The sequence below is a fragment of the Lissotriton vulgaris genome, chromosome 2_2, assembly GCF_964263255.1.
Source record: "Lissotriton vulgaris chromosome 2_2, aLisVul1.2, whole genome shotgun sequence".
Lineage (NCBI taxonomy): Eukaryota > Metazoa > Chordata > Amphibia > Caudata > Salamandridae > Lissotriton > Lissotriton vulgaris.
Genome location: NC_141688.1, coordinates 90,633,810 through 90,661,368, shown reverse-complemented (window position 1 = coordinate 90,661,368; position 27,559 = coordinate 90,633,810). Strand labels below are relative to the sequence as shown.

The window sequence follows — 27,559 nt, the reverse complement described above, 5'->3', positions numbered from 1 at the left end:
GCCACATGTGATGTCCCGTGCAGTGATGTCACACGCCATGATGTAAGTTCTTCTTAACTGTATAACTTAGTTAGTCCCTCCCCTTCTTCTTTTAGGACTTATGCCCTGCATATTGCAGTTTCCATATAGTACATGATGCATATCAGACCTTCTATTGCAAGTATGGTTCACAGTCTATGATACCACTGAGTGAGTGATGGACTTTCCACCTTTTCCCAGTTGTGAGCTATAGTCAGTTCTGCTGCCCAGACATTGTAGAATCATCTGCCACTCATGGTTAGTCACCGCCCTCAAGTTTGCAGGCCTAGGACCCAGGAGCATTACTTCTCGCGTAGAGGAAATCGGGTAGACCAAGACGCTGTGCAATAATATGAAGACTTCAACCAAAAAGGGATGGACCGCTAGGCAGACCCACCACAGGTGCAGGGCCGCCCCACACCCCCTCCGGCATCTAGGAGAGCCCTTGTGATACATGCAATGAAATCTGTGAGGGGTGTAATGCCAACCATACCATCTCTCATAATGTATTTCCCATCCCCAGGGGCTAACTTGAAAAAGAATGAGTGCCGGTTCTCAAAGATCTACTCAGAAGCGCTGCGTAGTTCTAAATTCACCTCGCGCCTCTATAATCCATGCCAGACACTCCCTGCCCATTTATCTCACTCTTGCAGATTTCTGCTTTCTCCCTGTGTGACAGGTTTTCCACATTCCTCTTCCTCCTCAATTCCGTTTTGTGTGTTTTCCCTCTACTGCGCTTGTAAATAGCTCATAAGGAAAAATAAGTGCCAGTCCCCAAAAATGAGTGCCGGTGGCCCCCACTGGCTCAAATTAGGCACTGGCCATCTCTGATTCGTAATGCAGTAAGAGTGTTTGTCGCTCTACAACCTCTTCAACCATCTACTTGTGATCGGCTTTTCTAAAATGTGTTCCCATTCTCTGTTATAGTGCCATTTTGGTGGGACGTCGCGTGGTGCAGAGACTCAAAACTGTCCCTCCAGCCCCTTTCAATTTAGGAAGAAGGGGCCCAAATGGTGTCTTGGTTCTCGTGGCCCCGGTGCAGATTAAAGGGTGTGTCCCCCAATGTCGGATTTGGGCATGGCACAGCCATTCAGACTCCTGCAGATCAAATTATGCCTTACATGTCAGCAATGTCTTAGGGGTTGTTACTTTGCCATACATAATCAAGATCATTTTACAGCCTCCCTCCATTTGTGAAAGAATTGACCCCCCCCCTCTTGACGAGTGTAAAAGCAATTTTGTAATACATATATTTATAGGGGTGTGGATATTACACCAGAGCTCGTGACCCCACATACAAATCCCAAGTATTGAGTGTAGTGGAAACTGAGATGCTGATGTATGCATTGGGGGTCTGTGGCACCTCTCTATCCAAACCAAGTCCCAGAGGGGTTGCCTAACAATGGTGTGGTCCATCAGCCACCAGTTCTTCTCAGACGCCAACAAGGACATAACTCCAGCACCACCCGTAATTGAGTTGCTGCATAGTAGTGGGGAATAGTGGGAAGAGCCAGACCTTCCGAACCCTCTGAGATCCCCTAGGGGCCTTTCCCCTCCATATGAAGGACATCGGCTGCGGTCGGATCAGTTTCAGGTAGGCAGGGTCCAGCCAAACTGAGAGGGCCTGGAACAAGTGAAGAAAGCATAGAAGGATGATCCTTTTTATTGCATTAATACTGCCTAGCCAGTAGAGGATCAAATTCCCCCAGGAATTCAAATCTTTTCTGATAGCAGTTATCAGAGGGGGATAGTTGAAAGAGTTCCCTAATGGTCTGCGGGAGTTGAACTCTCAAGAAGTTAAAGGAATTTCTGGTCTACTTGAATGGAAAGAGAGCTGTCATCTATTGCTTCCTCAGCTCCCAATTTCAAGTTCACTACCCCAGACTTATCAGATTTAATCTTGTAGCCCACGGCCAGCTCAAAGGCCTGGAGTAAAGCTATGACCACTGGGATTGAGGTGCTCTGGGAGCCCCACGTTACAAGTATGCTATCAGCATATATCGAGATTTTGAATTACCGCAGCCCGACTTTGACCCTTGTCATGGTTGCAAGCTGCTGAAACAAGTAGGCCAAGGATTCTATAAAGAGGGAAAACAATAGTTTTGCGAGGGGGCATCCCTGCCTGGTGTCTCTGGAAAGCGAGAAGGGAGTTGAGAGATGGCCATTCAGAGCAATTCTGGCTGTAGGGTAGGCATAGTTTGAGAATTTCATCATCAGAGACCTAAGCCCATTCTCTGGAGTGTAGGATACAGGAAGGCCCATCCACACTGTCCAAGGCCTTTCTGCATTAAGGATAGAAAGACTGTAGGCCTTCTTGAGGTATGCCTTCATAAGGTGAAAATCCCTAAGATATTATTGTGCGTTTAGAGTCCCTGGATAAAATCGCATTAGTCAGGGTGCACCAGAGTTCGATGTACCTCGTTGAGGCTGGTGGCTAAAACTTTCGCGAAAAGCTTTGTGTAAATATTAAGGAGAGCTATAGGGTGATAGAATGTGCCACATCTGGCATCCTTGTTGGTCATTTGTATGACTGTGACAGCATGATTCCCCATTTTGAGGGTGAGGGAGCCTGTGCCAGCGCAGTGATCGAACAGGACTGAGTTAGGGGCTATTGGAACTGACCCTTTTTGCAGGGTTATCTCCAAATCTTTTGACTTCCTCCTGAATTTTATCTGACCTGTTTTTGTTGGTTTTATGACTCTGGGCGCTTTACCAGTGCTGGTCCGTGCTAAAGTTCATGTGCTCTCTTTTGCAAACTTGTTAAGATTGGTCTACATCTGTTTGGCATATTTAATTCCCTTGTACAGTGGTATCCCATATACCCAGGACCTGTAATCTAAATGCTACTAGTGGGTTTGCAGCACTGCTTGTGCCACCCACCAAAGAGGCCTTTCAAACCTGTCTCAGGCCTCTGTCACTGCAGGGCTGCTCGCAGTTTACTGCCGCAGTGATATGGCATTTAATGTGGTTGCCACATCTGAAGCTCCCCTTTTACTACATATAAGTCACTCCTAAGGTAGTCCCTAGCTAGCCCTATGGGCAGGGCGCAGTGTGGGTAAAAGGTAGGGCATGTGCCTTAACTGTGTGGCATGTCCTGGTAGTGACAAACAGCCTATTTGGTTTCTCACTGTTATGAGGCAGCCCTCCCATAGGTTTGCATTGGGAAAACCCAGATATGTGCTTCAGAGGTAATTTCTAATATGAAAGGGGGAGCGTGGCCATGTTTGGTATGTTTGGAATGATAATAAATTCTGCTTACTGGTGAAAGTGGAGTAATTATTACTATTTTAGGAATTTTACTTTTAGAAGAAGAAGAGGTCATTTCCATGTGCTTATGAGTTTTTGTGCCCTGCCTGGATGTGTATTCACAGTCTGGTCTAGACTGACAGGAGAAGGGGATGTGCATTGACTCTAGATTCACAAGGTGGGTTGAGGTGTGTCCTGCCTTTCACTGGGCTGAATAGACCTTGGCGGCATTTAGATGGGTGGGAGGAGTTTCCCTTGCACCTGAATAGGCCTGGTCTGAATTTAGAGTGGTGGGAGGAGTTGCACCAGCACCTGAATAGGGCTGTGCCTGTCTTTCACAATGCTGTCTCCTCACCCCATAATGTGTATGGGGCCAAGGCTTGGGATGTGAACAGGGGTGTTTTGCACTTCTGAAAAGTGTGTGAAGTGTCCCCAGAGCAAAGAGTTTTGCACTTTATGTACAGGGGCTGTGACCCCATGATAGCTGACACAGCGTGGCCTTGTAACCCAAAGGCTGCTGGACTGCCAGGAGGAACTGCAGTGGGACTGGATTACTCTACACTATAGATGTTCTGCCCTGAGATAAGGGCTGCCACTTGGCTCTGAGGTCCCCTCGTGCTGGCCTACCTGTATGTACCTTACTGGTGGTTGTATGACATTAAAACGCGGGCTTTTACCCCGCGTGCCATTACGACGCTGTTTTTACAACGCAAGCCGTTACAACGACTTGCATTGTAAGCGTTGAATAGTGGAATAGTTTAATTTTCTATTCCAACTCCAGCCCACATTACAGTAGGGAAGGTGTTGGAATAGAAAATTAAACTATTCCTTTTCCAACAGCGCCCTCCAGCGCAAGTTGTTGAAACGACTTGCGTTGTAAAAGCAGCCTCGTAATGGCAGCGCGTGGTAATGGCCGCGTTGTGAGGGCTGCTCACCTTGCTGGTGTGCCCCAGTGCTTTTAAAACTCTAGCTCCTGGTGAGCGCTAGGTCCCTTCTGCAAACAAATAGCATGATGAGCGCTTTTGAATGCTGGTGACCAAGGTGTGGGCTCACCCAGCAATCCAGGCTTCTCTAATGAATTATATTGGTGAAATGTGTCATGATAAACCCCCTAAACTGAGAATGTGGGTAAGGCTATACCACAGAAATAACAGGAATGTGGCATACGTTATTAATGTGTCAGATCTTCCAATTCATGACAGCGTGTACTGTTTCCTGTTAATCCCTACTTTATGTGCCTGTGTCATCATTGACCATCCCCACTCATTGATGGATCGTGCTTCATCGCTCTTCATTTAGGTTTGTGCTATAACAATAATAATGTACACATACGCAATACATCAAAATGGTCTCGGCAGTAGGTGATGCTAACGCTGCCTTGGAGGCGCTCTGATAACGATCCCTGACTATATGAGCCTCAACAGCTTGTTAGCAGATTACTGACCCTTCCATAATCCTCCTCTTCGCAAGAACCCTACCCCTCACATGAGCCTCAATTTTTTTTTACCAGAAACTCTAGTTCATGCATCATCCCCACAATCCACCTATCTATCAGGATATCTGACTCTCATATGATTCTCAAAACCTCTGTCAGGAATCCCGTCCCTTAACTGATCCTCATAATACTGGCCAATGAACCTGAGACCTCAGACCTAGACCCATAACCATCACATGATTCACTCAACCTTCTTACCTGGGAGGTGCTTCTACTGCTGTTTGGAGAGGCAGTGTCATAGCTCAAGTTGTCCAGGCTGGCCTTGGCTTTCATCACCTCCAGTTCCAAATTTATGATCCTGAAAGATAAAGTAGAAGTGTCCAACCCAGGATAATCAGGTACCCCGAGACTCCTCAGTCCCCATCCCAGACATGTCTAGAGTCCGGTACTGAGGGTTATATGTCAGAATACTGTTTGAACACCATATTTCTATCACACAATATTTTTGCTGAGCGTCATTTACAAAAATATTGTCTCATTGGGTGTAGATTTGCATTTATTTCCAGTGGGGGAATTTTATTAAAATGATGTTTAGGGCACTATATTTCTGTTGGGCAATGTTTTTACCACAATATTTTTGTATCAGACAATGAAGAGGATAGGGGATGCTGTCAAACGCTCAAATCAAGGTTGTGCAAAATGAATTAAAACAAACAGGAGCTGAGAGCATCAGCCTATGTATGGCAAAGAGGACTGTGCATCTTCTGGTAACCAATGGAAAACCAAAGGGGCAAAACAGTCACCCATAACTTCTAGCCACTGCACCTTTTAGCAAACCTCACAAGATGCACACACTGTGCCACGGTTTCTAAGATTTAACTTGAGTTTATGGTGCACCTCACTAGCTCCTTTCCAAGCCTATAGTGTCTTCTCACAGTGCATCTCAGAAACTCTGTTCCAGATTAAGTGTCTCACAATCAATCTCTTAGTCTCGAGACCAATCTGCCAGCTCTGCATCCAGTGCTCCAGCTTCTCACCATCCATGTTCCTCTGCTCTAGACCAAATCACATCCTTGTTTCCCTTCTGTAGAGCACATCAGCCCTAGAGATTCTCACTTGTCATTCTAACGTGTCATTTTCACCCATCCTAGAAAATCTCAAACTCTAAAATCTGACATTGCAGCTTTCTTGAATCCTCACTCCAGCATATTCCACCTACTTCGGCCTCCCATCACCAGTGTTTCATTGTACCCATGTCCTGTAACTGAATTTTCAATCCCTTATGTCCAGGTTTCAAAGTGCCTCAGATCCGCAGATTGAGCATTTTACTGTCTCTGTATATTTTTAAGCAATTTTGCTTTCTAGTGTGTACCTAATCTCTTTAGTCTCAACCTGGATATCTCATCCTCAAAAAGTACATATTAAAAAATTGCTGCCTCAAGTTCTCATCCTTAAGGTTCCCAAATGTGTCAATTTCCCCTCCAAGACAACAGTCTCTCCTTTCCGAAATAATTCTAGAAGACAACACTTCTAATTAATATTCTCGAGCACAGACAGTCAACTATCTTTATTCCACATTCTACACTATACCGTTACTATCCCCTAATCTGAAATAGTTCACCACTCTTTCACACACTCACTTAGTCATTCCCAAACACATCTTTTTTTATCAATCTAGATTATTCCACCATCTTGCCCTCTGCTATCTTTCCATTCTAGAGCAATTCAAATTACCACACTATATTGCATATTCTCACTTCTAGTACCTTAACAGTATCTATGTCAGGATCCTTTGATCATGCCATTGTGTGGTGCTACTTGAAAACCTTCTGTGGGCCTGCTTCAGTCATGAAGACTAGTTTGCAACCTGCCCTGCTCGTCAGTGTTTATTCACAGTATTTACAAATCCTATTGAACATCAGATCCACTCCAGAATCCAGGGTTTACTTCTAAACTCCTAATGCATTATGGTACTCGTATCCTTTACCTGAGCTTGGGAGCTGGAGAGGAGTCTTTCCGTGAATTTTATTATACCTGGAACTCGGTCTTATCATTTCCAACATACTCATGTGCTCCCTGGCATAAATTCCTGGCATGTCCTGAGACACAATCCCATCCTTGCTCCGCTCCGGAGTTTCATTGTGTCTACTGGTTGCTTCATGGAACTTCAGTTCACTGCTTCAGACAGGGAGCTGGAGGAGGGACTTCAACTGCTCTCACCTGCACTGTGCTGCAGCTAGCTACCACCTATTCAGAGCTCCAATCACCCTCTGTGACTGTGAGCTGGGAGGAGGGATTTAAGCCAGACTTCTACATTCAAAATTAATGCTTCAACTGCCATTACTGGGAGCTTCCGCTTTCTTCTCCAGTTGCCTGCACTGTTAAACCTTTGAAATCCTGAATGGGGTCCAGATTGGTTTTGCAATGTCTTGTCTTCCTGTGGCTGCCCCGTGCAGTGTTGCACTTTATCTGTTTTTTCCGTGCCTCAGTCGCACCTTATTTTTGTTCGTTCTTTTCTACCCTTATATCCTGAATTTCTGTTTCCCACTTGGGTTTCTGACCACGTATTTGCTGAGTTGGTAGCGATTCCCTTTGCTTCTTTGTTCTGATTTACTGTTCTGAATTTGTGTGTTATTCCATGTACCAGCCAGGTATTACTTGTCTTCACTACCCGTTGGGTACATTCTTGTATTCCTGTGCTGAATCCTATTCCAGTTTCCCTATATCAACAGGGAATTACTTGTCCAAGGGCTAGATGTAGGTAAATTAGATTTACCGATTCATAAATACCGAATTTTACCGATTCGGTATTCATGAATCGGTAAATCTAATGTAGGTAATCATTCGGTATCAATACCGAATCGGTAGGACTCGGTATTTACCGATTCGGTAATTACCGAATCGGTATTTGCCATTGATTCCTATGGGCCTTGAAGCCCATAGGAATCAATGGCAAATACCGATTGAATCAATGGCAAATACCGATTCGGTAATTACCGAATCGGTAAAAATACCGAATTGCCAAGGGGGACAGGTGTCACTTTGACACCCTGTAGCACCCCTGTTTCTGGCTTGTGTGCCATGTGACACACATACATGCCCTTAGGTGTACATGCACAGATATGCATGTAGACAGGAATTCGTTATTTACCACCCAATATTATTGGGTGGTAAATAACGAATTCTTAAGGGCCTGTGGCACTGTTTACTGTGCCACCTACATCTGGATTTACAGAATCGGTAAATTTACCGATTCAGTATTTTACCGATTCGGTAAATTTACCGATTCGATAAATTTACTGAATCGGTAAATTTATCGATTCTGTAAATCTCAAGCCCCCTACATGGAAAACACCAAATACAGGTCGGTAACGGCCGAACTCTGCTGTTATCAACCGGTATTTGGTCTTCTACATCTTGCCCCAAGTACCTGTTGAGTACATTCTCGAGTTCCTTGTTCGAGTTTCCATGTATGTATGTATGTATACCACATTTATAGAGCGCACTGCAACCCTACAGGCATACTGAGGCCATGTACCAGTAGGGCATTGCTTGTTCCATTGCCTGTTGGGTAGAGCCTGCTCTTGATCCCAGTATTCCTGTTCTTGATTTCTGAAGCCCTGTTTATAAATTCATTGTCTTGGTTTTTTACATGTCTCCTTGCTGGCTTGTCTGTCCTGTATTCTGGTAATTTGTTCTACTCTGGTTTTCTGTTCCATTCCAAATGTGGACCACTGTCCGTTGCTGTTCATATCCATTTACAGTGCAACCTCTGACTTGGCCGCCATTCTGATCAGGTAAGGGAAAGACTTCTGAGGCTGTATCTGGGTCCGTAAGAATCTCACCTGTCTCAGTGTTGATGTCAGTCTCGGCCCTCCTTGCTCTGAGAACAACAGTCTCCATAACAGCAGGCCCAAGTATGACTTTGAGTATGACTGTTGTTAAAAACAATCTGCCAGTGTCAGTCCAAAAGTGTTTCCCTAAACTACTACAAGACCTCTTATTATATACCACTACATCTTTTACTATGATCAAACCTTGTTCTTGTCTGTCTCCTGCCCTATGTAGTTCTCTAACCACAGTTATACTTTGAGTAGCCTTTTATTTATCTTGCTGTGTCACCTTGCTGAGTGCTACCTCTGGAATCACCCATCCCTGCCTTCACATTCCTGACAGTCTATTACACAAACTGAGTTAAATTACATTACATTATGCCTTTTTTATATATCACACGTCCACTATTTACTTGGATCCTCAGAACGTCGCTTTGAAGATGTATCTGTCTGCAATTCTGGGTTTTCCCATGAAGGGCAGTCCCTAGGGCTATTCCCGGACAGATCATGCCCAATAAAGTAAGAGTAGTGTTGTGATGAATGTTGGGATTTCTCTGCAGTTGTGTTCCCGCAATAGGGGTTGGGTCATTGCAACCTTCCAGGCAATCCTTTTGAGATGTTTTTACAGCTGCCTCAATTGGGTCTACCCATTGGGGCTGCGGGTCATCTGACCCTCTGACTAACCTTTGTCAGCTGTATCAGACGTCTCACTGGGGCTTTGGTGGAACTTGTTATATGGGGTTTGATTGTACTTTCCTAGGTTTTAATGGAGTGTTTCTGTGAGTTGGATTTTATTTATTATTTATTTATTTATTAATTTTATATAGCGCAACAGCTACCCGTAAGGGTTTCCCGGCGCTGAAAGACAGTTGCAGCAAAATACAATCCAGGGGGAAAAAATTATTGGACAAAAAGCCAGGTCTTTACGGCTCTACGGAAGAGACTATGACAGTTCTCCATCCGCAAGTCCAAGGGAAGAGAAATCCAGAGTTTGGGTCCTAAGGTAGCAAAAGAGCAACCGCCCATTCTCGAGAGTCTGAACTTAGGAATACAAAAAAGGTGTTGGGAAGAAGAACGAAGTGAACGAGCAGGAACATAAGGTTTAACGAGGGACTGAAGATAGGAGGAGACGACTCCAATTTTGATCTTGTGCATGAAGCACAGTGCCTTGAATTTTACCCGGTTGTCAAGATTGAGCCAGTGCAGCTCCTTTAGATGCTCAGTGATATGATCACGTTTTTGACAACCACATTGAAGCTGTGCAGCAGCGTTTTGAACCAATTGGAGACGGCGCATTACCGCCCTGGTAGACCCCAGGTAGAGCACGTTCCCGTAGTCTAGTCTGGAGGTCACCAAGGCCGTCATGACAGATCTCTGGGTATCAGAAGGCAGAATCCAAAAGATTTTTCTCAGCCACCTTAAGATGGTAAAACAGGTGGCTGCAACTTTGTTGGCCTGATCTTTCATAGATAGATCCTTATCAATAATGACCCCGAGAGTACGAACTTGTTCAGATGGAGTGGGTAAGGAACCCATGGTCGATGGCCAGTGTCTCGGGCTCCAAAGATCGGGTTTGTTTCCAAAGACTAATACCTCCGTCTTATCGCTATTTAATTTGAGGCTGAATGCTTTGCTGACAGTGTTAAAAATTGATTCTGAAGTCAGGCAGTTGGGTTAGTGATCCGCATAATCCTAAAGAGAGGGTTCCCGGTTTCCTTGCCTCCTTGTTATCCCAGACCTTACCTTTCAAGAATTCTTCGACTTCCTACATTTGAGCAATAGAGTCCTGGAGGTTGGTCCCATGCCAGATTTTCAGAATGTTCAATTGTGATACACTTACCTCCAATGAATCTGAATAGAACTCTTTGCACAGTGTCAAGTGTTATCCAGAGCATCTGGAATGGGTCCTGACTTCTTGAACTTAAGCTGGGCCATCCTGCACTGCAGAATTAAATCACTGTACTCTACACCCTGTATCAGTTCTATACTCCATTGCCCCCAAACTAAAGAATCTCGCTGTCTCCATATCTCATTTTAGAATCTCTTATCCTCCACACAATTTCTTCCCTCTTGTTTTACATTTCTATCATCTATTCTAAAGAATTTTAACCAAGTAGAAGCCCCAAAAATGATTTTCATACGGTGCCAAAGGAGACATAGGCAGAGTGTCTCAGACTCATCATATGGTGCCCTACCTCATCCATTTTCTTTTTTAGTGCATATCCCCTTTGTGCTCAATGTTTTCTAACATCTTAACATGCCCAGTTTCCATTTAATACTGGAGAGAGGCTGGCCTGCTTATTATTTATTAATATGTATTCATTGAGATGGTTTAGTGTTGATGGTAAACAAATATATTATGCTGGGAAAATGTATTTCCGAAAAAGAAAAATTATATTATTTTTATTTTTCCCCTGCTGCCTTCATGTTCCTGTATTGTATTGTATTGTGTTGTGGAATTAGTATAGTGCTTACAACCCCAATGATGTGAAGTGCTTATCCATTCAGATATACTTTTTCTGAACTTAAGATGTGTTCTTGAAATGGGGCCTTGGGGGCAGGGGGAGAGGTCAGGGGACATGGGGCCTTTGTCCCCAGGCTTTTAGGATGGCTGATGCAGTGGAGGCTTTTGATCCAGCGGTAGAAGGAGCAGTGCTAGGGTGTTAAGAGGGAGGGAACTTCTCTTCTGGAAACTAGAGTGGTGGAATTGATTGAACACCCTCCCACCTCATCACATTAGTTAAGTTTGAGGGATTAAGGCTGTTTAGAGGGCTTGGCATGGTGACACCGATGTGTACGGGTGTTGATTGATGTACATTTGTCATTGAGGAGTAGGTGCTAAGGAAGGGGACAGGGAATCTTATGGATTGTAGGTATAAGTTACAAGAAGGTTAGTTACACCGCTGGATGGGCTGATTAGTGGGGGGCGACAACAGCGGTGGTGGTGCTGGGAGTTTTCTTAGTTGAGTTAACCGAGAATGAGAGTTTGAGCAAATCTTAGGAGAATGTATGCAAGGTGTGGGAGAGAGTTAATTGGGAGTTGTTTCATAATGTTGAATGGTGGTCTTTAGGAGTGAAGAGGGGATCTTGGTTTGAGGTATTGCTGCGTATAATGAGGCCTTAAGGTTAGTCTGTAAGGCAATTGGCTGAGGCTTGTTATATGCACCTGTCTTATTAAAGCGGCCTTTTTCGCACATAACAGAGTACTGTGGGTTCCTGGGTTGTGCAGATCAGGCCTCCTCTTTAGGTTTACTTGCAGAAACTGAAATGGCAAGGTTCTCTTAAATGGACGAGCAACGGTTGCAGGGACTTATTGTCACCAGCGGAGGGATTCCGGCTGTGTTTTTGACCTGTATGTTTGTTAATGTGATGACAGATGGGGAGGGGTGGTTTGTTTTTGGAAATGCAGGCTGAAAGCTGCATGAAGATGACCCTATCTACTCCAGAAGAGATGTTTACTATCCTCTTCTCCTATAGCTTTTTGCCCTCTCCATTCGAATACTGCACTTAATGCAAATCTTGTCACCACGCTAAAATAGCTCGCATTTCCTTCTGCCGTCCCTGAAAATTTTATACAGTTCCTCTGAAGTAGCAAAGGTTGCACTGGCCTCACCTCATCAAGAAAATGGTGCTTTTGACTGCTGGTTGGCCAGTAAAGTGCAGTTATTTTCCGGGTTTGGTGCACTCGTCAGGCCTCTGGGCCCCAGTGCTACTGCACCTGGTGCACTACCCATATACACTTCTTCAACTTCTTAGAGTATCAAACCCAAGCCCTTTTACACTACTTCCTTGGCTCCTCCTCCAAGAGTGTTTCTTGTTCCCTTCTCTTACACTGGATTCCCTGTTCACTGTCCCAGTACCTGTCTTGAAGCTCTCCTCTCTGCTTCTTTTCTTCGAAGCGCGACTGCTCCAGCCATCCCTTCTCCTTCTCCAGCTGGACAATAGAACCCTCCAACTGCTGCAGGACAGAAACAAGATTGTTATAGGACCAATGATTGTTGATGTGGAAGCCACTGATGGAGGAGAGAAGATTGTGGCAAAGGGGTACTTTCAGAAACATTACTTGGGTGCAGAGACTGCCTCCTCCAGTAAACCTTTCCCTATAGATAGCTGAAGTGGAAAGACACCTAGTGCAAGAAAGTGGGCTTGGAAACTGTTGAGAGTTCAGGCAATGTCTCATGCAGGGGTGAAGCTACATTAGCCCATGTGGATTGGGTGACTGCACCTGGGGGACTGGGGAAGAAAGTCATGACCTTTCGACTTCATCTATTAGTACTGGATCAAATTCATCGATATTCAGCACTTATTTGCACAGCATTCATGCATTCCTGATATGGACGTAACCATTATTGCATGCACCACATAAAGGGCCCATTCTGATACACAGGACAGCAGCTTAGGAAAATAGCAGACCACAGATTTTCCCTGTTCACCGCCTAGTGCAGTAGCGGCTTGTGACATTTGAAAATGGTGAGGCGTAACAGTTGCAGCGGCGTACTGTGGTGAGAGACCAAGGCCAAACATATCAAGGGGGGCTCGGGGTGGTTCTCCCCCCGAGAAAATTTTGAAAAAAGAGCGGCAAATGGTACATTTTCAAGGACATTTCAGAAAGCAAGAATGGTAATAAAGCAATTGGGAAAGTGTAGCATTTACATCAATTTAGAGATTTTGTATGATAATATAATGTAGGTTGCTGCCCAATCCTAGTGTTGCTCTTTGCTGCTCCCTGGGGGCGGCTCAAACCATGTTACTTGGATGATTGCATAATGCCCATTCATACTGCTTGGTTCTCTGCCATTTCTGTGTGAGCTTCAAAGCATATACTATGGCGGCTATATATTGCTTCTCCCTAAGGTGACAAGCTTACCCCCCAGGCACTTCCCATGCTCCATGGTCAACATGGTACAATCTGTAGGATGCAAACCACTCTGGTGATTTTAAATATCCTCATACTTTTCTACTGCACCAATGCTAATGCACAGCTACAAGCTCACTGTGACACAGTTTGAGTAGTCTCTGCCATACATGTACAGCATCAAGACACTTCACACATAGGCCACATTGGACTCACACACTTTCTATCCAACCCTACTCTAACATCTGTTGGTCACTCCTTTTAACTTCAATCCATGCCAAGGCGCAGTAGCAAAACACAAGAGGACAACTCTGTTCATCTCACACATCGAACCCTTGCCCATATAGGCCACATACCATTCTATACCTCCCACTCCAAAGGAGCAGTTCGCAGCATGTCCGCAAGTGCGCTTAGTCGCATCGTCACAAGGCTAGAGCACTATATAAAAGCAACTACAATACAATAGTTCGTACAGGCTGACAATCCAACTCAGTTCTGCAGCCTTCCTGGTGCTATACCAATTTTGGTTGCACTCAGTCACACACAAATACAACACGCAACACACACAGACAGACACACCCTTCCCCAATGCAATTAAATCCTGACATGCAAACAACACGTCCTATTCCAACAATACTGGAACTCACTCAGCTCTGTCTAAGCACCTCTTTCTTTGCCTGGTGCACACACAGTGATATGGTGATGGGACACAAGTCATTCTGCTGTTCCCTTTCACTCTGCCCACACGAACCATTGCCAAATGTACCTCGGTTCTGATGTACAGTAGCGGTTTTGTTCGGTAGCACCTATGTCATCCTGCAGTTGGCAGATGTCCTTATTCTAATATGACATAGAAGGCCTGGGCGCTAACCCGACCTTCCCTCAACAGCCGCTTTTTCCCTTAACTAGACATGAAAGCGCTAGCCGAGGGTTTAAGGGAGAGAGCAGCTGGCGGCGGAACAAAGTCGCACATGCGGCACGTGGGACCAAAAGAGCCCCCCTTCAAACCGTCAAGATCTCGCCATGTTGCCTGGGTGTAATTCCAGGGGCGGCAGGCATTGAAAGTGCACAGGCTCAAACCGTCTAACGCAGATAACCAGACGTGCTTGCTGTTGCAGTTACATCACTTAGCCTCGGCCCGACTAAACAAAATGGATGCTTTCTGTGCTTCTAAAATGGAGTATTGATGGCAGTGATGGAAATAAGTGAACATTGGGTAGCATGGCAGAATGAGCTTACCTCTCGACCTTATCCTACATCCCCCCCACTGGTCTCATATTGCTGATATTATTAACAGTGCTATCCTGCCAGGCTGCCATATGCACAGCTGGTACACATGGAGCTACGGCACAACCTCCATTTTAGAAGCACAAAAAGCATATACCACTCTGCTTAGCGATGGTGATATACATGTATTTATTTAATTATTTTATACAAAATTACAATATGCACATTGAGCAGCTCAGACTGTCCGTACTCACTATCTTAATTTCCGAGTCTGACTCTAGTCTGCACTACTGGTCGACGTTGAGTCGTCGAATTGATTAGATCTTTGACTTTTGGTGATCGAATGAGAGAAATCAATCATGGCAGAAGCCCGCGGCTGTGAGGAGGGACAAATACACGCACCCGAGTACGAGTAGTAGCAGCTCTAAACACAAAGTGTGCCCTGACTCACTCGAGGCTCTGGCCTCATGCTCGCTCCCACCCTGAGGGGAAGGCACTGACAGGCAGCCAGCAACAGGCTGGCTGAACTGCTCAGCAGCATAGAAATGGCCAACCACTGCATGGCTTCACAAGAATGCACAACAATACTCAGGACTGAGGAGAGGCCTGACAAATGTGTGCCTCTCAATCAATCCAGACGCTGCTCCATCACCGTCAGGATTGGCTTGAGCAGGGATACTTGCCACTCATCAGGAGACCGGAGGCTGCGACATGAAACAACCATTGCTCTCCCAACGTGCAGCCTAGTGTGCATGTTCGGGCTGGTCGGAAAAATGATCAGCCCAAAACCGAACATGTGCACTCTTGCTGTGCGCTAGACCACCCTTGCGATCATCGTGATGTCAGTCATCATGATGACGACGACTTCACTGAACCTGCTGCCCTGACCCCTTCAAAGCCACTGACTCTTGACTTCCTCGGGCGTGGCCCGTTGGCCGGCTGGCCGGGGATTCATTTAAATTAAGTTGTTAGTGACGACGTGCGACTTGTGAATGGGGCCTCAATAAATGCACTTTTGATATATCAGTTGGGGGCCTAGACATTATGCAGTCCACACTGGATTATGTCTAAGCCACATAAAACGTGATTATGTGATGGACAATAATCCTCGTTCATCGACCCACGCCTGTACATGTTTTAAGATATGTTAAACAACTTTCTGGCCAAATGAAATATATATATATATATATATATCAGCTGATTGATATATATATATATATATATATATATATATTCTCCGATCTTGTCTACCAGGTGGGGCTGGTGCAGAACAGTGGCGCAGGAATCGCTAATGAATTTAAAGAATTCTACCTCGTAAAACAGAATTTAATTGGGGTGGGCGAAGAATTCAGCTCCGCCAACGGAGTTTGTGGAGTTTTGCCCACTCAGCACTGTGCGCGGAACCCGGAGTTCCTCAAATCTTTGTGAAGTGACGTAGAGTTATTTCTCTCGATTAACTCACCAGAAAAAACTGTATGCTAAACCCCCTCTTGGCGAGATTTCTCAACATGGGCGGTCGAGACAGATCATGACCGCTCGCGTTGAGAAATTTGTTGCTCGAGTTGAGGAAGTTGCAGCTTGAGTAAGATGTCTACTTGAGCCGCAGAAAGCAGCAGCGCCCTATGGTGTGATTCATAGTGCAGTTGATCATGATTTTACAGCTCGGGTCAAACTCCCAGCGCTACAAATCAGTGCGAGCAGCTCGACTTAACAGACTATGCCACTGTCGGAATTCCACGGAGTGCGGCTCAGTTTTTCCGATACTTTGTGGAGTACCGCGGAGTAGGACTCAGCCCAGGCCTGGTAATTAGTCGGTTCACGTGTATCAACCAAAAGATCTCAAAGACAGTTTGATACACATGAGCCAACTAAATTCTGAGTTTGGGAAGTCATTGAGCATTCTATAAGGACAGGTTGAAAAACTGGTGCTCAAGCAAGTGCAACATATTTCAGAACTACTGCTGGTATTCAATCTGTCTCTTTAGTTTATGATTGCTTTTTTGCATATAAATCAAGGAACAAACATACTAACTAAAAGGTAGTGAAATAACATCTGTAATCAGTTGGTTTTCAAAATACATTTTAACCTTAGCATCATTACCAAGGCACTCATCAGGCAGCTTAATTGGCTTTCGGTCCAGCAGTGTGTTGAATTCAAAGCTCTCTGCCTGGTACACAAAGCACTGTATGGTGGGCGTGCATTGGACATACAGAAACTCTTTCTATGGTACTCCCCGTGGCGGGATCTTAGATCAGCTAACATAGGTCTAGTTCAGGTCCCCAAAATTCGAAGTGCCAGATGGGGAGAAGAAGCCTATCCTATCAGGCAGCCAAACTCTGGAACAAGTTGCCGGTTACTAGTAGGTTACAACAACCTAATAGACACCTGTTTGGAAAATTGGTGAAGACATGGCTATTCCCCTCAAAGTGAATTGCTATTCTCCTTTGAAACAACACACGCCACATGCTACACTCAGCGCCTAAACACCTCGGAATTTGTGCGCTTTATAAATACTTTTCTTACTTACATACTTACTTTCTCATAGCCTGAATATGAGTACCCACTCTTGTTCAATGGGACTTAGTATCCCCCGTCTTTAGCCTTTTTGTTTATCTTACACCATACTTTATCCACTTCTTCTCTTTTTAATGAAACTTTCAGTAACCTAATCTCAATTCTTTTTTTTTAATCAGTCCCATTCAGTTAGAATGACTTCATATGGTGGGCACGGATAAGTGAATTTAATTTTAATTTAACATCTTAGTTCTGTATCAGTGAGTTGTTTAGCCAAAACCCAATTTATGTTCTTCCTTATGCAACCTTCATCAGATCATTTTCTATTTATTTATTCTATGTATTCTGTTTATTTCAAATATTACCTGAATGAACCCCCCCAACTATGACACAAAAGGATTGTTTACCTCTAAGGTGACAATTCAAAGTTGCTTAGTGGATGGCCTGTGTGATAGAAGCTGAGGTCTCAGTATGATTCTGAGTAAAGTTAACTTCTTAACTTTACTTGCCTTACTTAAATCTGGATCACCATATACTGGTATTGTCATCTGTTTTGGGAGAGTCAGATGAGAAACTCAGGACTGTATTCTGCACTACACTCAGTGAGCCAAAAGCAGGGTTAGGGCACACTAGGTTGGATACAAGTAAACCTACTCTGCGCTGCAGGCACTGGGCCTGATCTGTAGGTTTAAAAATGACCGGTAAGCCTACCACTTACAATCTGTTGCATGTTATGTTATGTTAGGTGACACTTGTAAAGCGCACTGACACCGGAGGTTTCCTAGCGCTGAGTGACAGAGTAGGTGAGAGTAAGGTCAGGGGAGGCAGAGTTAGCCTAAAGAGGGGAAGAGGAGGGTTTTGAGCAGTTTCCTGAAATGAAGAAGAGTAAGACTGGACTTGATGGAAAGAGGGAGAGAGTTCCAGAAAGCAGGGGCTAGGTGGGCAAAGCGACGACCACTGAATTTCTTGGTTTTAACTTTGGAGGCGACTAACAGATGAAGATGGGCTGATCTGAGGTTGCGCGTAGGTCGGTGTGGGGTGATGATGTGTTCAGAAAAACGGGGCTAGTGCAGTGGAGGGCTTTGAACGTGAGACAACCCAGTTTGAAGGCCGCCCTTTGCTCCATAGGCAACCAGTGGAGTCTATGGAGCAAGGGTTTTGCCGATTGCCACTTGGGAGTTTTGTAAATGAGGCGGGCCGCCTGGTTCTGTACTACCTGGAGGCGACGAGACAATGATTGCGGAAGTCCGTAGTACAGGGAGTTGGAGAAGTCCAGGCGGGATAGTACCAGGGAGATGATGACCTGGACCAGTGCGGCATGAGGCAATAGGCGACTGACTTTGCGGATTTTCCGGAGCTGGTGCATACAAGAGGAGGTCACAGCACTTACTTGTGTTTTAAGGGAGAGCTCGGTATCGATGATCACACCCAGACTTTTCACCGATTTGACCGGGACTGGGGGGGGGGGGGCTAGCACCACGGGCCAGAATTGCGGGCCCCAGGGGGCAGGGCTGGATCCAGGGAGAAGAAGCTCGGTTTTCCCTGGATTTAATTTTAGTTGGTTGTAATTCATCCACTGTTGGATGTGGATCATGACAGCATGGAAGTTACTGACGGCATTCGGGGAATTAAGTGGTAAGACGATCTGCAAGTCATCAGTGTAGTTGTACACTGTGATGTCCCAATTCTGAAGTGAGTGAATCAAGGGCCGGAGGTAAAGGTTAAACAATAGGGGCGAGAGGGAGGAACCTTGGGGGACTCCACAGGTCGTAGGGGTTTTGTCCGCTGTGTATGGACCAAGGCGGACGGCTTGTGTTCTTCCAGTCAGGAAGGACTCAGTCCATTTAAGGGCGGAACCCTGGATGCCTGCCTGTCCGACACGGTGGAGGAGGATGTTATGGTCCACCGTGTCGAACGCGGCCGACAAATCCAGGAGTAGGAGGGCTTGGGGGATCCCCACATCAGCATTCCTCCTCAGTGTGTTTAGGACTGCTAGGATGACGGCTTCTGTGGAATGGGCCGGCCGAAAGCCGGCCTGGTTAGCCTCGAGATGGCAGGTGGTCTCGATGAAGCTTGAGAGACAACGGCTGACATGGGCTTCCATTAGCTTGGAAAAATAGGGTAAGAGGGAAATGGGGCGATAGTTAGAGGGTACGATGGGGTCCGCGCCAGGTTTCTTGAGGAGGGGCACTAAGATGGTCTCCTTAAAGGATCTTGGGACAATACCACTGCTGAGAGAGCCGTTCAGCAGGGGTAGGATGCAGTCGGGTAGATTGAGACAAATATTCCGCAAGACCGAGGGAGGGCAGCAGTCCCTCGGGGAGCCCAATTTGACCTGGGTCGCGAGTTCCGCTAACGTGTTGGAATTGAGGGTGGGGAATTGGTTGAAAGACAGTGAATTATTGGGGGAGATGTCCAGGGGTTGAGTCTGAGGAAGAGGGGGTATCGAGTCCTTGATTTTCATGATTTTTTCAATAAAGAAGAGATTGAGAGCGTCCCAGGTCTCTTGAGTGGGGGTCTGAACTGGCAGGGTTCTGTCGCCTGTGGTCAGTTCATTCATAATTTTGAATACCTCCTTTGATTTATTGTCCGCTGACGAGAGCCTGTTTGAGAAAAGCTCCGACTTGACTAGGGTAATAGCAGTTTTATATTCTTTGCGTGCAGCGGTGTATAGCAGTCTAGCAGGGTCAAAGTAGTTTCGTCTCCAGGTCCGTTCCAGCTGACGCACCTTCAGCTTGTGCTGCTTAAGGTCGTCAGAGAACCATCTATGAGAGTTATGGTGTCTGGTGCGAGGGAATTTAGTTAGGGGGGCGAATTGGTCACTGGCCGACTTTAGCCAGATGCTAATGTCACCTTCCATTGCGTCGATGTTGGCAGGGGAAATGATGATTGGACGAGTATTGGCCAAAGTTGTAAGAAAGCCTTGGGAGTCATATGAACTCCATTTACGTGAAAGACCGCCAGCCATCAAAGGGGCAGAGATCCTGCCAGCAACAGTGATGGTGGTGTCCACAAGGTAATGGTCTGACCAGATGCAAGGGGAGATAGAAGGTTGAGATAAAGCTAGATTATGGGTCCATATCTGGTCAAGAATGTGGCCTTTGATGTGGGTTGGTGAGGAGACTTGTTGGGACAGGTTAAGACTATTGAGGACTTTGAGAGTTCTGTGGCATGAGGGCCGTCATTGGCGTAATTAAACCAATAGTTAAAGTCGCCAAAGGGAGCGAGTCTAGAGTGCAGTGTGAGCAAATTGGACAACTGTTCGCTCATAGTGGTAGGAAAAGATGGCATGGGTTGTGGGGGCCGGTAAAGGAGTAGGAGCGTGAGGGCGCCTGCATCAGTTTTCAGACTGATGAGCAGATTTTCTACCTCGGGAAGGGTGAGGGAAGACGAGGAGATAAAGTCAAGGTGCTTCGATATAATGGCTGCCACCTCTCCCCCAGGCCGATCCCCAGGGCGGTCGGCGTGGAGAATATAACAGTCGGGGGGAGGGCCGCCAGGATGTCAGGGAGGGAGTCTGCGGTTAACCAAGATTCTGTGAGCAGGAGTATGTCGGGTTTATTATTAGACAGCAGGATGTAGATATCATCTTGGTGTTTTACCAAGAAACGAGTGTTCTAATACGTCACCCTGAGAGAAGTGTCACTAGTGGCCAGTTTTGGCGGGAGTATGCCGCAGCTGGGTGTGTGTGAGACTGAACGCGCGAGGCCAGCTGTGTTTATGCGCCTGATGGTTGCGGGAGATGGTGGGGGATAGGGGTGCTGTTGCTCTCTGAGGGATTTGGCCGAGTAGGAGGTGGGTTGCTCAGCATAGTTGGCCCTTAGGCCCGGTCTGGCGCGGCTTACCTTAGGCGGGCTTACCTTAGGCGCCCCATCGGGGCGCATCCGGCGCGCCCTCTGTGCTTCCGGGGAGGGGGAGACATTTTATACTAGTCAGGGTGGGAGGGCCGAGCAATTGTTCTGCTCGCCCTCTGACCACCCAAGATGGCGGTGGGAGTAGGAGGAGCAGCACCTAATCGGCTGCTGGAGCCTCGTGTGAGAGCGCTAGCGTGGGCAGGAGGTAGGGAGTGCCTCGTGAGGGATTGATGTATTAAAATCACAACAATCACAGTCAATACAATTTTTTAAAAAAGATCGCGACAACAGGTAAAATTTTACAATTTAAAAGCACGGCGTCCCCGGCTTTCTGCCTCAGGCACCTTACGCTAGGTTGGTTGGTCTGTCAAGTAATAAATGAAGTGTGTATTAATTTCAGACAAGAAATATAGATGAATATCCCATTTCCATCCGAATTAATAAATTGCATCTTTCCATAACCTGTCAAAGAACAATGCTATTTAACAATAGTGCATAGTTGATTTCATGCAGTACAACTTACTTCAACTTAACTGTGTGATTTACTAAGCATAAAATATATGTAAAAGCTCAGCAGATTATCCCAGATTAAGTGACTGCCTTACCTTCTGCTTCAAGGCTAGAAGCTCCATCTTGGCCCGGTTAAGCTCTAGCTCCTTGTCACGCTTGGCAAGCTCTCCAGATTGGCCCTCCAGCTTTTCATAAGCCCCTCGGAGTCGATCAACCAGGTCGGCCCTCTTCTGGGTGCTCTCTGATAAAGATGCTCGTAGGTCTAGTTCCGACCCACTACGTCCCTTGTATGACAATGATGGTTGGAAGCACAGCTCCTCCATGGAACAATGTGGGAGACGAGACAGAGAGTGCCTCCTCCTGGTTGGGGGGCTGGGACTTTTACGATCCGAATCAGCTCCATTCATGAGAAAGCTGCAATAAAAAGGATCCAGGTTTGCCATGGAAAGGAGAAGACCACGGAGAGTGTTAGAAGCATGCCCATTCTAGAGCATCCAGAAGGAAAAGGCAGCAGAGGCTTAGAATTTAAGACTTCAAATTCAACTGAAACTTAAGTGCAGTTTAAGTGAAGTCAATGCTTGGAGATTCTCACTAATCCCTTCTTCATCCATCACTTGCTAGTTTCTGTAAAAGACTCCCACGGATCCCTTCCTCATTCTCCACTCTCTAGTTTCTGCTGGGAGACACCCTTTGATACGTTCTTTATTGCCTCTCTCCAGTTACTGCAGGGAGACGCCCACTGATCCACACCGCATATGCTACTATGTTGTTATTGATGTGAGACTCCTACTGGTCCCTTCTTCATTTGTAACTCTCTAATTGCTGAAGAGCCCTTGACTTATCCATTCCACATTCCTTACTCCTTAGTTGCCGCTTTGAGACTCACATGGATCACTTCCTCATTCACCGCTCTTCAGTTACAAAAGGAAACTCGCACTGAACCCTTCCTCATTCTCTACTCTCTAGTTACTGCAGGGAGACTGATTCCTTCCTCATTCTACAGTCTCTAGTTACTATAAGAAACATTCCCTACTCCCTGGTTGCTGCTTTGAGACTCCCATGGATGACTTCCTCATTCACCACTCTCTAGCTTCTGATGAGAGATTTCTACTGATGCTTTCCTCATAGGATTTTCTTAGGTCCAACAGGCCTCCTACCTCTCTCCACATATTTTGATTTTATACATGCTGCCCTTATTTACTCAAAAATAGGAACTGTACAATCAACAACTACGCGGATGACATGCAACTAATTTTTAGCATTGACATCTCTCCTGAATCAAAAGAAATCTTCCAAAATGTGATGCTTTTCATCTGTGATTGGATGAACAGCAACCATTTAAATTAAACTTGGACAAAACAGAAATCATCATCACCAAAAGCAATCTTGATTACTGGACTGCATCCTTCCAAAATGTAGCCTCCCTTCTCCCCTAAAAAATCAGTAAAAAGTCTTGGGGTGCTTTTTGATGATGAACTCTCTATGAAGCCCCAACTCGGAGCTGTGATCTCCTTATGCTTTCTAATGCTCCGCAGAATCAGGCAAATTGCTAAATTCCTTACACCTGAGGCTCTTACTCTAGCTGTTATTGCCCTAGTTCTCTGTAGAATAGACTATGTCAACTCCCTGTGAGTGAGCCTTCCTAAAGGCCTCCTCTATAGGCTTCAAAATGTCCAGAATCAGGCCATAATCAGGCCGTCCAATTAATTCATTGACAACATAGACAGTGCCATATCACCCCCTTGATTAAGGATCTCCACTGGCTGCCTGTGGCATAAAGTACTATTTTTTAAACTGGTTGCATTGTCTTCAAAACTCTTAATGATGAAAGCCCCATCTTTATCGCATCCTGAATGCAGAAGTATACCCCAAAACGTACATTGTGGTCTGCTTTCATGAACTGTCTGATGGCACCTAAGTTGAAAAATAATAGAATGGGCAGCTCCAAGTTCTCAGTCATTGCACCTAACAACTGGAACTCTTTCCGCCTTGAGATCAGGACAGCCCCATGTTACATGAAATTCAGAAAACGTTTGAAAACCTGATTATTCAGACAGGTACGAAACAACAAAGAAGTGCCAGAGGGTCTACCAAAGAAGTAAGGACTTACAGTGTATAAAGTGCAGACAAGGGACAAGGGACCCCTAAAGCTGACCTGTAAATTGTGGTGTATAATGACAACCTGAATAGATGGTCAGAATCACCCATCAGTCACCACTCGAAACCGCCCTTCATCATTTGGGATATTTTCAGAGCAAAGAATGGTATTGTCGGCCACTCCTCCGGGCTAGTGAATGTTCAAAATGTGGCGTGACTGGGGAAGTGCAGTGCTAAAAATGTGAAAAATAATAATAATGTGTGTAACTAAAATTGGATGAGGGAGCACAGAACAAACTTTATTCGGATGGTGCTCACTCCGACTCTCTTGCGTCCAAGATTAGGTTAATCGAGCGCGAGCCTTCAGTCCTACTGAGGTTCCGTGACAATTGTAAGTGGTGTTTTTGACTCGCACGAATATAGTCGAGTCTGGTATCTATGAACCGCAAATGACGAGTTTAGTGGGTGTACGCAGTTTCGCTGTGCTAACCTAAACCGTTCGTCTGTTACGTGGGTATTTCTATCTGTACCCACGGGTTCCATCTTAGATACGGCATCCATTTTGTCTCTTGCCCTCAAGTAGCCAGCGAACGGACGTTGTCCGCTTCGCGACCCTGGGACTCCCAAGATATTTGCGGAAGACACATGTCCTTTGTAAGTGTCTTTATGGCGAGGGGGATGATACTGTAAGGCAGATGGCGCCGCTCGAGGCTCATCTTGCCGTACCGGCTTATTGTCTCAGCCGTGCATCTCATTAGGCACGTCCCTTTGATGCCTGTATCTCGTGTTTCCCGATACCTCCCCTTTTACACCCTTTCCGATCTCCCCACTGTCTCCATCTTCCTCTGCACCTGTCCTTGTTCCTATTTCGATCTGTTTTACTACTGATTGGAATGCACTAATGGTGGGAAGATGGGTTTTTACAGTTGGGAACCGCCAAATGTTTCCGCACTTATGTTCCGGACCTTTTGTGTATCAAAGTGACCAAAACGACCCCTCTGGGGGATAATTGTGGGAACCGGGTCATAAACTTTTGTGTCCAATGTAACTCTATGGGAAAATCGTGTATAAAAGGAGCGATCCGCAGAACCAATTTGAAGCAGTTACTCTGAACTACACTGGTTGTACTTCCGTGATTTCTGTGTTTCCCTGCAGTAAATAAACCTTGAATCTTTGACGCCGAAGGAAGTGTCCCGTGTCTCTGTGATTCGTACGCCGGAGCAGGTTACCCACGAAGGTTTCAGGTGTTGTGCCCTGGCACCGCTGGGTTCTAAATAGCCCAGTCCTTCAGTTGGCGCCCCCGTGGGGCTGCATCAGTGGTACCGGTCCAAGCCCGACGATCGTGAGGAACTTCGTGTGAAATCTCTGAGGGAAGGTGCACTCTGCTTCATCGATCCTGTTGTCGAAACAAGTGGCCCGAAGACTTTTCCCGCGAAGATTCCCGCCTCCTGACGGCTGCGACGGACTGCTGCCCTGACTGTAGACCTGTTTTGGCGCCTGGCGTAGACCTTGGTAGAGCGAGACGATTGACGGGCCTTCCTGGTGACGCCATCGATCTTTGAGTTAAATATTTGTGGGTCGCTCCCAGAGTTCTTGGTTATGGTTGCTTAGTGGTTGCATGGTTCCATTGCATTTGTAGTTCTTGGTACTTTGTTGTGTTGTTTGACGACTGCAGCCGCCAAAAACCGAGGGTTTTTGCTCTTTGCAGGGACTTGGTAAATTCCGTAACCCTTGACGTTTGTGAAACTCGGCTAGTGTGCAAGATGCCTGGTCGCAGTACTTTGTTTAGTTGTTTCAGACCTTGTGGTGTGGATTCCCGACTGGAGGACTCGTGTCCGATACCTCCGGTTGGAACTCCGACTTATGAACTGTACAGTAAGCATGGGCTAGGCCCGATTACTTTTAATGATTACTGGATCCGTTATACGAAGAAGTATGGTGTCCTTAGTTGGCCACCTCATGGTAGCTTTGAGACCCCGATTTTAGACATCCTAGAGGCTAAATTGTTCGAGAAAAAGTCAAGGCCGGCCATGTTTGATGCCTTTCGGTTGTGGCGTAAAGAAGCCCGACAGAAAGAAATCAGACAGACTAAACGAAATCAGCGAGATAATGTTGCTACCATTGTAAAGAAAGCAGAGCAATTTCAGCGTGATAAGGAGGTTAAGGAAAAGGAAGTGTTTGATAGACTACAGCGTATGACCATAGATAAATGTTATCCTACTTTGCCTACGGAGTCGGAAAAGAAGGAAGAGGCAGTTGAGGATCCTTTAATGTCCTATCTTATGAAGTCGCCACCTCCGTACGTACAGGGTGCCGCAGCTCCTGTGGTTCCTCCTGTACCTATTCTTCCACCCGTTCTTCCTTTGCCTGTTCCTCAACCTGCACCCGTTCTTCCGACTGTTCCTGCTCCTTTGTCTGTTGCTATTCCTACTGCTCCTCCGCTTCCACATACTCCTGCTCCCGCTACTGCTCCTGTTCTGTTAACTCCTGCTGTTGCTACTGTTTCTACCCCTTCACTTGTTAGTCCTGTGTCCTATACTTCTCCTTCTACTCGTACTCGTACTACTCCTCTTGCGGCTAGCTTCTTTCATTCGCTCGGACCTGTTCTTGGGTCCGCTGGTTCCGATGGTCCTCAGAGACGTAGTCAGCTTCCTGGTAACAGAGAACGTGCTTCGCTATACAATATGGCGATGGGTTGGATGACACATCCTCTTAGAAATCCACCCCGTATAGTACTCGACACATTTTGTCAATTCAATATACCAACCCAGAGATTTGTGTTCGAGGAAATGTGTAAGGTCCTTCGTGATCAGATATCGGCCGATGCACCTGACGAGGTGCTGACCGCTTTGTCTGATCTACAGCTTCAGTTCTCGACTGGACTGATAGTGGATACCAACGTTCGACGTGCTGTTGAGCGGTTGCTATCTTTCCGTCCCACTCCTATACCCCAAGCCTTGTTTGTTGAGGATATTGAAAGACAGCCAGATGAGTCTGGTCAATTTCCCATGCGAGAAGTTCCACCGGTATGGATGCCGGGTGATGCTAATGCTATTCCTATTGTTCTGCCGCATTTCCAGAGAGTGTGGATACATCTCCCATGGAAACGCTCAGAAGTGTTACAAGTGAAGCAATCATTGCCTGACCCTCGCAAAAACCCTACCGGGTATTACAAAGAATTATCGCAGCTCGTAGATGCTACGATAATGAACCTTGCCGATATTGATATGCTGTTCGGCAATGTCGTACCGCAACCGGTATGGGCTAAGATTCGTCAGGAAAATCATCCGAATGAACTAGGTGGTGATTGGGCGGCCATTGTAGCGGCGGATGGCCGACAAACTGGTGGTGCTAAACCCGAACAGATGATTACTGCTCTTCCTCAAAGAATAATAACGTTAATGAAAACTCTTATGCCAGCTATGAGGGTGAACTGGGACAAATTGTCAGCTTGTAAGCAGAAGAAGGACGAGAGTGTCTCCGACTTCTTTACGAGGTTCGAGGAGGCATTCATTGACCATAGTGGTCAGGATATGGGTACTGAGGGTGGTCAACGGTTGTTCGTGGATAAATTTGTTTCAAACTTATTGCCCGATTTGAGCAATAAATTAAAGAATTCGGAAAGTGCGTGGGCCGTTTCTACCTCAGCTCAGATATTGGCCACAGCACAATATTACGAGAATAGAGAGAAAGAGGAGAACGACCGTGCTGATAAAAGAACGAAAGAGCTCAAAACTAAAGTGTTGCTACAGCAAGCGTATCCTCCACGTTCGAATCAGAATGCTCCCCAACAGAATAGATCGCAGTCGCAATCAAACCGATCACAACCTCGTAATGACTCCTCCTCCCAAAGATCATCGTTAGGGTACAATCAATGTGCTTATTGTAGACAGGAGGGACATATCAAATTCAATTGTCCTGTTCTGAATGATCGTAATAGTGGTAATTCATCTAAAGGAGGTCGTGGTG

At 45.9% G+C, this 27,559-nt stretch overlaps 1 protein-coding gene across 1 annotated transcript in view; it reads right to left on the bottom strand.

Annotated features, from left to right (window-relative positions):
• Positions 1-27,559, bottom strand: part of LOC147729064 (uncharacterized) — a 274,377-nt gene that overhangs the window by 229,073 nt on the left and 17,745 nt on the right. The window contains exons 3-5 of the mRNA XM_086959346.1: positions 21,589-21,907; positions 12,393-12,490; positions 4,958-5,057 (exon numbers count right to left, since the gene is read on the bottom strand). Coding sequence (XP_086815472.1) covers positions 4,958-5,057; positions 12,393-12,490; positions 21,589-21,907 — 517 coding nt within the window. The remainder of the gene's footprint in view (positions 1-4,957; positions 5,058-12,392; positions 12,491-21,588; positions 21,908-27,559) is intronic.